The sequence below is a fragment of the Podarcis raffonei genome, chromosome Z (assembly GCF_027172205.1).
Source record: "Podarcis raffonei isolate rPodRaf1 chromosome Z, rPodRaf1.pri, whole genome shotgun sequence".
Classification (NCBI taxonomy): Eukaryota; Metazoa; Chordata; class Lepidosauria; order Squamata; family Lacertidae; genus Podarcis; species Podarcis raffonei.
The window spans coordinates 13,878,678-13,890,551 of NC_070621.1; the positions used below are offsets into that span (position 1 = coordinate 13,878,678).

An 11,874-nucleotide genomic window follows, 5' to 3' on the forward strand; every position below is an offset into this window, starting at 1 on the left:
ACAATGATGAGATTAATTCCTTGCCCACTGACCTGTGACCGATCTCGTGGGCAATGGTAACTCCTAGACCAAATCCAGTGTCTTCGGTGATGATGCAGCTCCAGGAACTGGAACAGGCCCCGCCCAGCTGAGTGACACCACGCACTTGCTTGTTTCCATCAGGCAATTCCAGGTCAAATCTAAAGCAAAACAGGTAAAGAGGAAGAACACTAGAACAATGGGGGGGGGGAGCTCCTCCAGAATGTATTTTGTGGGAGTGCAAGTGCATACTGGAAAATTTAGGTGTGCACAATTAAAGTGGAATTAAAGAACTCTGTTGCCCTAGCACAACAAATCTACTTTTAAACAAAGTTTGACTTTTTTGAAGTTAGGAAAGTGGGGCGGAAATACATTGAAAAGTGCAGCGTTAAGAAATGACTAATGGAAAGACATATAAACTTCCTGCAAGCAAATCAAGATGGATGTTCAATAAAGACAAGCATTGTCTAACCTCTGTGTAAGTTTTGTGCAAGCAGATCAGGGCAATCGCTCAGTAAATATGTCTCGAGGAGCCCAGGCAGATGGAGAGATAGGAAACTAGTGGCTCTCCCCATGCTACTGGACTACTATTCCCATTATCCCCTTTCCACTAGCTGTATTGGCTGGGGCTGATGGGACTTAAGAGTCTGGAGGGCCACAGTTTTTCCTGTCCCTGGACAAGGCTATCAAGAGCTGCTTTGCAGTTCCATGGGCATTGCAAGACCTACTGAACTGCTAAGTTCCAGCACTGGGTGCTCTCACACCATCCATGTAGGGACCATGTGCTCACAGGAGAGGTTCAGGCAAGCAAAATTTGGAACACACTGGGCCTATGGTACACCTTCCACTACACATCACTCAAAGAAAGGAGAGAGAGCTTAATTTACCTGGTCACGTACAGAACTAGATCTGCATGGTGAGGATCCGAATCATTCTCAGGGTTGACTTTCCCAGCCCATTTGCAAATGCTGATGATCGAGGAAGTAATGTTGGTAGAGATGTCGATGCCTTCCTAGAGAGAGGGTTTCACTGAGGCCACTTTAGTCTCAGGGGTGCCTTTGTAAAACTCAGCAGGGAGGAGGATGGGCACAAACGAGAATTAGTTGTCTCTGGTTCTCAATGGCTATGGCTCTGCTTGCCATGGACTGGGTCTCCATCTACTGTTTGGGCTCCTTGCCTCCCCCTACCCATCCCAATGGCCAACAACCACCCAATTAGGGACGTCATTCATGAGTTAGATTCATTTCATTTACCGTTCACGAGTTATTGATCCTAGCTTGGCCCATGAGGAGGGTTCTGGAACAGAGTGCACACAGATCCATATGAGCTTACTAGGCCAGGAGGTTCCCAGTAGGGCACTCTACTGACAAAAGTCCCTAGAATCTGAGGGTGTCATGCGCCAGGGCCAACTAAAACCTGGAGCTGACTAGGGCTGGGTGATATCTGCTTTTCAACACTGTGATGTATCACCAGCCAAACATTGTGATAATAGTGATATATAATGATGTCTGAAAATGAAGAGGAAGGAGGACTTCAAAGCGGTTTGAACTACAGTGGTACCTCAGGTTAAGTAGCTGCGGCGCTGCTGCACAATTTCTGTTCTCATCCTGAAGCAAAGTTCTTACCTCGAGGTACTATTTCTGGGTTAGTGGAGTCTGTAACCTGAAGCATATGTAACCCGAGGTATCACTGTATCTCAGTACAGCAGCCAGCCCGCCCTCCACAGCCATTCCTCCTTTGTACCACATTGTAGCTTCTATCTGCACTGATGGGACAGCATATACCAACAGTATCACCTCGCCTCAGCACCTCTCACTGCCCCCAAGCAGACGCACCGGTTCCCTTCTAGTCTACCCCACAGACCTCACTGCTTCATGCTGCGCCTCATGGTGCCAGTGCCACAACCAGTCCCACAACCTCCATCTTGCGGGCAGCCGCTTGAGGGGAAACCACCATGAAGGCCTGGGTCTGGAGGCGAGGAAGAGGAGCTAGCACTGCTGTTGCTGCTGCTCCCTGCGTGCTGCCTCCTCAGGGGCTCAAAGAACTCGGCCATGCCTCCGCTTCCCAGCGCCAAGTGTGAGGCAGGAGGCAGCCCACTTGTTTGGCTGGAGGAGGGATGGCGCTGGCAGGCAAGCGGGCAGGTGGGCGAGTGAGTGAGCCAGTGCAGGGCTCAAGAGGTAGGTGCAGGCATGACTGCTGCCCCCAGGACCACTCCAGTATCATAGGGGATGGCTGGGCAGTGGAGGGAGGGAGGGAGTGGGCCTCGGGTGGCCTTGCATGGCTCTCTGAGGAGAGCTGAGGACTGAGGAGGCCATGCATGAAACACTGGTGACACCTGCTGGCTTTCACAGTATATTGCCTTGCCTAAAATCGTGAATTTGTCACTGTGATGCACGTTTCAAAACCATTTTCGGGTGATTAATCGATACATCGCCCATGCCTAGAGCCAACACGGTCTTTATTTATTTATACCTCAGGTTCAGTGAGGACAATCATTTGGACTAGGTGAACCCTGAACTGTGCTCCCAGTGACGCATCTCGAAGAAGCTCTGCTCCCTGTTGAGAAAAAGAAAGAAAGCTTAAGGCAAGGGTGGGGAACATGTGGCTCTCTTAGATGTTGTAGGACTACAGCTCCCATCAGCCCCAGCCAGCATAGCCGTCATAGATGGAAGGAGTTTTAATCTAACTTTACATGGAGGGATACAAGTCCCTGGTTTAAGACAAAGCTATGAGCTTCATATCAACAGCAGTAGATGAATTACAGTGCAGAACACAAGCCATTTCAACTTGTTCTGTGAAGCTTTGGAAGGAAAGGGCCACCTTTTAAACACTGGTTTTTTGCATTCTCTGTCGCAATAAATGTGAGAGCTGAAACAGTCTCAGAAACGCTGTTAAATGTTCGGAAAAAGTCAGAAGCCCTAGACAGTATAAGTTCCTCAACTAAGTTTATTCAACATTTGTCACTGACAACAGCTCACTCATAGGAACACAAGAACCAAACTGACTGGACGATAATAATGCCAAGCATGAACTGACCATTGACAGTTGACAGTTGACAGTTGACAGTTGACAGTTGAAAGTGAATGTGCTTACTTGCCATTAGAACGTTTGTCTACCAACGCTTATATGATTGGTTAGAACACGCCTTGTAACATAAAATGTGTTAGACCCAATACACAACAAACGCTTAACTGAATGGAACCTCCAGATCCAGGGGCAGACTATCTCTGGATTCCAGTTGCTGGGGGGAAAGGAGGAAGAGCAAAGGAGGAGGCTTGGCTTTTTGGAAGCCCATGGCTGGCCACCATGGAAGTGAAACAGAGTGCTAAAATAAAACAAACATTTGGTCTGATGAAGCAGGGGTTTTACAGGGGGGTGGAGGAGAGGAAGCAAACTTCCAGCACTATCAGGATGTTGGCAGAGTTTGCTAGATGTTACTGATGCATAGATATCATTGCGTCACACCTATTTTTTGTGCTCTAGCTACTAGTGCGTTCATGCCCTGCTTGCAAACTTCTTGTTAGGGCATCAGGCTGGCCCATGGGATGTGAGAATCCTGTTCTTAGATAGGCTTTTTGCCTTATCCAGCAGGACCTTAAAAATTTTTTTAGTGTACCATCACATAAAAGATACAAACTGCCACAGGATCAGGAAAGAAGGGGGAGAGAGAGAGAGGGAAAAAAAACTGCATACAGCCAGAGAGCAACTCACAATGTTCACGTTGGTGAGGATGTACCTCTCAGTATCTTCTTTGTGGAATTGAAAGACATCTGGGCCCACCACAACCCAAAGCTCCAAGTGTTTCACGTCCCCTTCAGCCCCTCTGCGGTATCGGGACGGGAACTTCTGCCCTGCAATAGCATACAGACTGAATCCCTCGAGAGCTTCTGCCAAGCCAATAAATAGGTAAAGGTAAAGGTACCCCTGCCCGTACGGGCCAGTCGTGTCCGACTCTAGGGTTGTGTGCCCATCTCACTTAAGAGGCCGGGGGCCAGCGCTGTCCGGAGACACTTCTGGGTCATGTGGCTAGCGTGACGAAGCTGCTCTGGCGAGCCAGCACCAGTGCAGCACACGGAAACACCATTTACCTTCCCGCTATAAAGTGGTCCCTATTTATCTACTTGCACTTAGGGGTGCTTTCGAACTGCTAGGTGGGCAGGAGCTGGGTCCGAAGGACGGGAGCTCACCCCGCCGCGGGGATTCGAACCGCCGACCATGCGATCGGCAAGCCCTAGGCGCTGAGGTTTTACCCACAGTGCCACCCACGTCCAAGCCAGTAAATAGTACTGAGCTATTTGGACCAGTGCTCAGAGCCGATATGAGGCTGCTTCCTTTGTTCTCCTAATATACACATTGTTTACACAGTTTTCTCTGATATAATCAATTTAATTATTATTATTATTATTATTATTATTATTATTATTATTATTATTTATACCCCCACCCATCTGGCTGGGTTTCCCCAGCCACCCTGGGAGGCTTCCAGCAAAATATTAAAATACAATAATTCATCAAATATTAAAAGCTTCCCTAAACAGGGCTGCCTTCAGATCTATGGATGTCATTATCGCTAACGTATTTCATACATACTATATGCGATTTTTAAAGTATTACTTGACTGGAGACCTGCATTGCGAATTTCAGGGGGTGTCTGCATTTTGATTTGCATATTGTTTCAGAGGACAGGTAGGTTCAACTTTACTTTACTGAATTTCTTCCCCATTCCTACTCTGAACAACATAGACTGACACACAGACCAGACCCCCTGGTTCTTGACAAGGTTCTGACAAAAATGCCTACCTGTCTGTGTTGTTTTGTTGTTCTGTTGAGTCCTTAAGATGACGTGAGGTTTGGGAAGGAGTGGGCCCATCAGCAGCCCTTGGTCTTGCCTTCTAACTGGCTTAATGTGAATTTTAGCACCATGGACAATGACAAATCCTTGCTAGGAGGAGGTAAAAACATAAGAAAGAAGAATCTCCTGGATCAGGCCAAAGGCCCATCTAGTCCAGCACCCGCCTCTGACAGTGGCCTGCAGGAAACTCACAAGCAGGCCTGAGCACAAAAACACTCTCCCTTGGTGCAGTCTCTAGCAACTGGTATTCAGAAGTATTGTTGCCTCGGCTGTGGAGGCAGAGCCTAGCCATCATGGCTAGTAGCCACTGAAAGCCTTATCCTCTGTGAGTTTCTCCAGTCCTCTTTTAAACCATCCAAATTGGTAGCCATCACTGCCTACTCTGGGAATGAGTTCCATAGTTTAATTATGTGATATGATTATGATTATTAAATTAGAATTATTTTCTTCCCTTGCTGTCAAAGAAGCCCAGGCTGGCAAACCAAAAACCCACCCACATCCACCCCAAAAAGTAATACTTCTCAATTAATGACATTAATTTTTTTTGTAAAAGATATAGAAACAATCACATATCCTCACAGCTAATAATTTCAAAGTTGCCAGAAACAGTATCTATCAACCAGATGCATTTCACAAATGGAGAACCACCACTGAGAAGGCCCTGTGCCAGGTCAGCACCAACTTGGTAACCCCCAAAGGCAACATCACCAACAGGGCCTCCGCTGCCAATCTTGGAGCTCAAGCTGATGTATTTAGATACTTGCAGAAATGTGATATTTGCCTGCCTAATGGGGGATCTTTGCTTCTTAAAACACGCTGAGACTAAACTCACCAGCTGCCCTTCACAATATGTCATTCGGCCTTCTGCACCTGGAGGACTGAGGACCTGTCCCCCAGCAAAACAGTTGCCCCAGAAACAGCGTAGCAAACTGTTGGATGAGCTCAGCCTTCGGTTGCTCACGAAGGAAGTGGGAAAGAGGGCTTGGTCCTCTGGGAATTTGAAGGCAAAGACTTCCCCATAGGCTCTGAATGAGCAAAGTTGGGTTTTGCAAGATGTCCATCCAGCATGGCCCTCTTCACAGGAGCAAGTCAGGTACACCATTTTGAACTCTGGCACTGTGGAAACTGGGAGTGGAAACACCTGGCGTTAATAAAAACTATAGATATTGATGAAGAATTCAAACAAGTGCAATGATTCTTTAACCAGGTCTTTGGCTGATTGACATTCAAATGCTCTTTTAAAATGTGTGCATGTGAGAGGGGAGTGCTATTTGGTTGTTTTTGTTTCATTTTGATTGTGTATTTTGTTGTGATTTTATCGTGTAAACTGCCCTGAGACCTGTGCGTATAGGGTGGCATACAAATTTTAATAATCATAGTCATACGTACACACATACACACACACACACACACACACACAGCATCCCCTTCTCCCTCCAATCCCAGGTTACAAAGTTGGTAGCCAATAGAAGGCTTCCCCCCTGCAATTGCAGAGCAGACGACCCATTTGAACCCAGACTGGGCTTGCTAATGCAAAAGCAGGGTAGTAGCTAACTTCTTACCTTCAAATACTGAATTGGTGCCAAAATATGAGGAAGTGTCATGAGTTTCCAAAGAATCCAGAAACGTCTGCAAGGGGCAAGAGGGCGGAGAGAGAGTCAGAAACTATGAATGTGTGGACCTGACTCTTGGCTTGATGGGTTGCCCTCTGAAGAAGTGGGGTGGGACGATAGAGCAGCCCCTCCAATGCAGACAGGGAACCTGGGGACTATGAGGGGTAAACCAGAGAGGACTTCCTCAGATGACAGCCTGCCTGACGAAACTGCAATACGGAGGGTCCCAATCCCTACCCACCCTCCCAAGTTGGGCGTATCTGAGGGCCATTTTTAAAAGCAAGAAAGTGTAGTCATATATTTGGAATGATAGGTGTGTGTGTGTGTGTGTGTGTGTGCTGCTTAAGAGGTGGCTAGTTTGTGTGTGATTGATCATGATTTTAAAGCAGGACTCTGGAACCCATAGTTGTCAAGAGGATGGGGACTGGTTTGGCATGTCCCTATATTATCTGACAGTTGTCTCCTTAGCAGCTACCTTTGTGAACAGGCCTTTGTGTAACTAAAGAGGTCAAATACAGATACCGTGTTGACATAGAAACTAAATAGCCATGACCCTTAACAAAAAAATAGCCCAGCTCTAAAAGGAGCCAAGTGGAACCCTTACCCAAAAAGGCACCCCTAGCATTCTAAGTAAGTTTGTATCGCTTGTAAAAGGTTTGTTTCCCCCCCTCATAATCCCTTGCAAAACTTTGATATTTTTGGTGTATTTTTATTTTTGTAAATCTACCAAATAATAAAATCAAATCAAGATCAATGTGTTCTTTCCAGGAAGGCGGAAGGTGTGTGTGCTGTGTCCCCTTGGTGAAGTGGTGGTGGCACCTACCCTTCTTCTGATAGGAAATGCTGGGGGTGGTGGAATGGGGATTTGAGGAGGGTCACTTGGGAGGTGGGGAGAAATGTCCCTATTTTCATCTGAGGAGTATTGGAGAGCATGCCAGAACCTCCGCTGACATTGGCTGTAAATAAAAACTGCAGTTGAAAGGACTTGTGCTTGAACTTTCTACTCCTCCCTCCCTCTTGTTTTTTCCTTGTGTGCTGTGTGTGTTTTTAGATTGTGATACTTGAGGGCTGGGGCCATCTTAGTGTTTATCTTTGTAAGCTGCTCTGACAAGTCTCTGGTTAAAGAAGTCCAAGTGCCATAATAAATAAATTTTAAATGTCTTGTTCAGAGACAACACTACAGCAATACATTCCCCCTTCACCCACTGCAATGATCTGGGCTTATATATTTTTTCAACCTAGTATCTGACGGAGTGCTTCTTTCCATGCGTGAAACTAGCCACGCAAAAATTGCTGACTAGATGGTGCCATTCATAGAGATGCGGGAGCAGGGAGCAGGCTCAAAGCTGAGGAGGGCAAATTAATGCCGGTTTACCACTGAACTACCCCACAGTTTTATTTAAAGAGCTGGATCAACTCCATCAAGTATTTCTTTAGCAGGAGGAAATGAACTCTTTCCCTTGCATCCCTGTTTTTCTAGAGGTCAAACTTACCCGTTGGGTTCTTGACAGCCAGCAAACTCCCAAGGGGAACACTGCACAAAATACCACCCAGGTATTTAGGGTCATGATGATACCAGCAGGATCTACAATGTACACCTCGGAGCAAGTGAGAAACTCTGGGCTTCTTTTTGGCCTTTTCGTGTCATGGAGCAGAATCAACAAACGGCAGAGAGTTTAAACAAGTGAGGTGGGGCATTTCAGGGGAAAGGGTATTTTTCTGCTGCAGCTGGGGGCTCTGCCAAAGGAGCTGAAGGGCGGAGGAAGGCTTGTGCAATGTTTGCACAGACTGGCCTCAGCCAAACAATCAGTGATGGAAATAGGAGCTTTGGGATGGGTTATTTTGAAAATGCACACACAGCAAAACAAGACAGAAAAGAGAAGCCCAGGAGTGCAGGGGGATGGAAGAGGCATTTGTTCTACTTTCAAGCAGATTCCCGGTTTGTGTCAACCAAGGATGGAAGGCTCTTGTCAATTTTGGTCATTTCAGTTTCTCATTTTTCCAATCTTTAATCAAGTTCTCCATATTTATGAAGCAGTCTGCAAACTTTTAAAACCCCTCACAAAAATTCTACAGCACTGTGGTGCCAAATTATTGTATTAAAACACATATTTCTCTGCAGTTTTGACTAGTGTAAACATTTTTGCAAGCATTTTTTCCTAATGTTTCTGTATGTTATTTTCACTAATACATTCATCTTTATGCACATTTCCCATCCACCCTTCTCCAGTGAGAGATGGTGAGGCTGGGGCTCCTCACCTTTGCAGTACATCTGCATAGAACTGAAAACTAATTTGAGGTAGCCTCAGTGAAAATTGAAACAGGGCAGTTTTTTATTCTGGATTAGATAACCCAGGACAATTTTGTCTCTCTGGTTTCATATATCATAGACTCCAGTTCTCCACACTGCTGGTAGAAACTATCAATTTGTTCTCAGACTTTGGGGGGACATTACACCTTACTCCCCCCCCATATGCTGTGCAAGCAAGAAATACACACACATACACGAAATTTATTTTTATCAAATAAAATGCTGCTCCTTCCAATCATTCTGAAACAATATATTAAGATGGGGAGACATTTAACAAAGCTGGGGTGAATAATGAAAAGAAAAGCTCTGTTAGGATGCAAGAAAAGGGATTAAATTCAGGAGACATGTGGGATGCATAAAATGAGACTCTATGTGGAGCCAGTGTGGTGTAGTGGTTAAGAGCGGTAGTCACGTAATCTGGGGAACCGGGTTCGCGTCTCCGCTCCTCCACATGCAGCTGCTGGGTGACCTTGGGCCAGTCACACTTCTCTGAAGTCTCTCAGCCCCACTCACCTCACAGAGTGTTTGTTGTGGGGGAGGAAGGGAAAGGAGATTGTTAGCTGCTTTGAGATTCCTGAAGGGGAGTGAAAGGCGGGATATCAAATCCAAACTCTTCTTCTTCTTCTTCTTCTTCTAGGCCAATGGTTGTCCACATTTCATTTACAGCTTTCAAGAGAACAGCCTGTACTTTGAGTTGGGATCATCAATTGAGGCATCAAAAATGTTCTTCTGAGTTGGCCTTTTGAAGGCTTCTAGGCCTAGCTCCTACAACAACTGATGAGGTGGTAAACTCTAGGCTTTACCATTTTGAATGGTAGTTGGGGCTCATGGAACAGAATACACTTCAATATTAAAATCAAAGCCCTAGTGTAGAAAACTGGATGTTGAGCCTAGTTTAAATAGGCTGGGAGGACAGGAATTTTTTTTCTTCCACTTTATCCTTTTCAAAAATATAGGTTTTGCCCCTACAGTTGTAGGGAATATGACCAACTGCTGTGTAAAGGGAGCCAGTGAGAACGGTCAGGTACCACCAGGAAGAGTGAATTTATTTCTCTTTCTACCCCCTCCCTCCCTGAGTAGTTCTTATTCTACACTTCCATCTTACATGATGACATCCTAATAGTCTCCTTCCTCACAAGTTCCATGGTTGTCATAGAGATGGCAATAAATTATTTTGCATCATCATAATCATCCTGTTGAGTCTTCCTGTTTTCAAGGACTCTGACCAGTTCCTATTCTGCACTGGGATGCTAGGATATTAGATTGTGGGATGTTAAGTTTCCATGCATGGAGCAGTCTGCACAATATTGCTCAAGCGTAATGGGGATTCTGATGAACAGAACTCCCTATTCTAAGTGGGATGAGGAATTAATGAATATTCAACACTCCTGTACCTGTGTCTCCTTGGCTGCCTGGGATACCATGTGCACATATGAACTGGACTCTAAATAAGAAATGGTGTGACTATGTGAGGAAATGACGACGACCATATGTTTGGAACAGGAGTGGGAAACCTGATTTTAAGAAATTGTAGTAAATTAAACTAATTTGGTAAAAAAGTAGGACCTATTTTTATTGTAGAGTATATTCCTCCTGATGTACTTAATGCTTCTTCCAGTCCATTATTCCTGTTCTCCTTTTTACATAGTACTATGCTATTTCAGTAATCAAAAAAATCTGAGGGGCTGCAAAATTCAGAAGATCCACTTGGAGGCTCCAAATATTGGCTTCAAAAGATTACCAAAGTCTGCACATTTTATCCTTCTTGGGGAGGATAAACCTTATGCGATCAAGGCTTTAATCAGGTGTATTTGTGTGGCGGCAGTAAATAAAGGGAGAGTAGGTTTCTTCTGCTCTCTATTTATTTACTTCCCCCACACCTCCTGACACCAGAGTTCTGCTTAAACCCATGCAACAGCAGGAAGCCCTTTCTGCCTCACCTCCCCCTCTCCCATGTTGCTGAGACTTGCTTGGCAGCCACCACTATTCCAATGAAAAAGTAAACTGGTGTTATTTACTGAGTTAAAAATAAATAAACTTGTCTTGTTTTCTAAGCCTCTTTCCTCTCTTCTCCCCTCCTGTGTGTGTGTTTCTGTGCCCACTCCTCTCTTTTAGGGAACGTTCCATCACCTTACCTTTGATATCTATGCTACTCATTAGTTCTACAGCTTTTATTTTAGATAAAAGCTGCTAGTTTAAGAATTATGTGTCCATTCGCCTCTACATAGCTCCGTGCCTATTTCAGACTTGCTGTTATAGCGGTATATAATGATGTTTAGCTGGTGACATATCACAATGTTGAAAAGCAGACATCTCCCCGCCCTGGATGCAGCACTTTTCCTTTATCACCTATGTTTATGTAGGATGCTCATTTCAGTCTGTCAATCTTCCTGCCTTTTCAAGTATCAGTACCTCATTTGTGACATAATATATTGCATGTAGGACTTGCTTTTGTTTTAGGTATGTTCCTCCAGAGGTTCTTAACTGTTTCCAGTTCATCATTCCAGTTCTGCTTTATACATAGTGCTATGCTATTTCAGTCAGCCAAAAATCTGAGGTGTTCAAAAATTCAGAAGATCCACTTGGGGGTGCCAAATATTGGCCTTCCAGAGGCACCCTTTTTAGGAAAGATTTCAAAGTGCATCCATGGAGGGCGGTGCTAGGATTCTGGCATGCTGCCAGAGTACTTGCTTGTCCAGGTTTGGGCAGGACAGAAGGGCTCTAGGACACTGCCAGAGCCTTGGACTTCCCTACCCAGAATCAGAGCGCTGCTCAGGTCACTCAGCCAAGGTGGCACAAAATTGAGAAGATCCATATTGTCTGCCTTTGGAAGGGTGGCACAAGGGCTCTGGGCTGCTGCCACTAAACCACTAAACCTTATGAGATTGCAGTGGGGGGGAGGTAAATAGATGGAGAGTGGAATTCCTCTATTTATTTACTTCCCTAAACTGGGGTTATGTAAAAAAACCAAACTTGTCCCAGTTGTTTAAGCCTCTTTCCTCCCTTCTCCCCTCATGTTTGTTAGGGAATATTCTCTCATCTTACCTTTGATATCTATGCTGCAAATCATTTCTACAGTT

The 11,874-nt window shown here is 45.2% G+C and overlaps 1 protein-coding gene across 7 annotated transcripts in view; it reads right to left on the bottom strand.

Moving 5' to 3' along the window:
* ADAMTS13 (ADAM metallopeptidase with thrombospondin type 1 motif 13) overlaps positions 1-8,135 on the bottom strand; it is a 34,485-nt gene extending 26,350 nt beyond the window's left edge. For 2 of the 7 annotated variants that reach the window (XM_053373787.1, XM_053373789.1), the window contains exons 1-8: positions 7,977-8,135; positions 6,433-6,499; positions 5,703-5,986; positions 4,819-4,960; positions 3,730-3,869; positions 2,491-2,574; positions 906-1,030; positions 33-179 (exon numbers count right to left, since the gene is read on the bottom strand). In XM_053373787.1, coding sequence (XP_053229762.1) covers positions 33-179; positions 906-1,030; positions 2,491-2,574; positions 3,730-3,869; positions 4,819-4,960; positions 5,703-5,986; positions 6,433-6,499; positions 7,977-8,051 — 1,064 coding nt within the window. In that variant the 5' untranslated portion in view covers positions 8,052-8,135. Of the gene's footprint in view, positions 1-32; positions 180-905; positions 1,031-2,490; positions 2,575-2,838; positions 3,071-3,729; positions 3,870-4,818; positions 4,961-5,702; positions 5,987-6,432; positions 6,500-7,976 lie in introns of those variants that run through there. The other 5 variants (XM_053373786.1, XM_053373784.1, XM_053373785.1 and 2 more) reach the window with 5 other exon arrangements.
* Between the last annotated feature and the right edge of the window lie 3,739 nt (positions 8,136-11,874).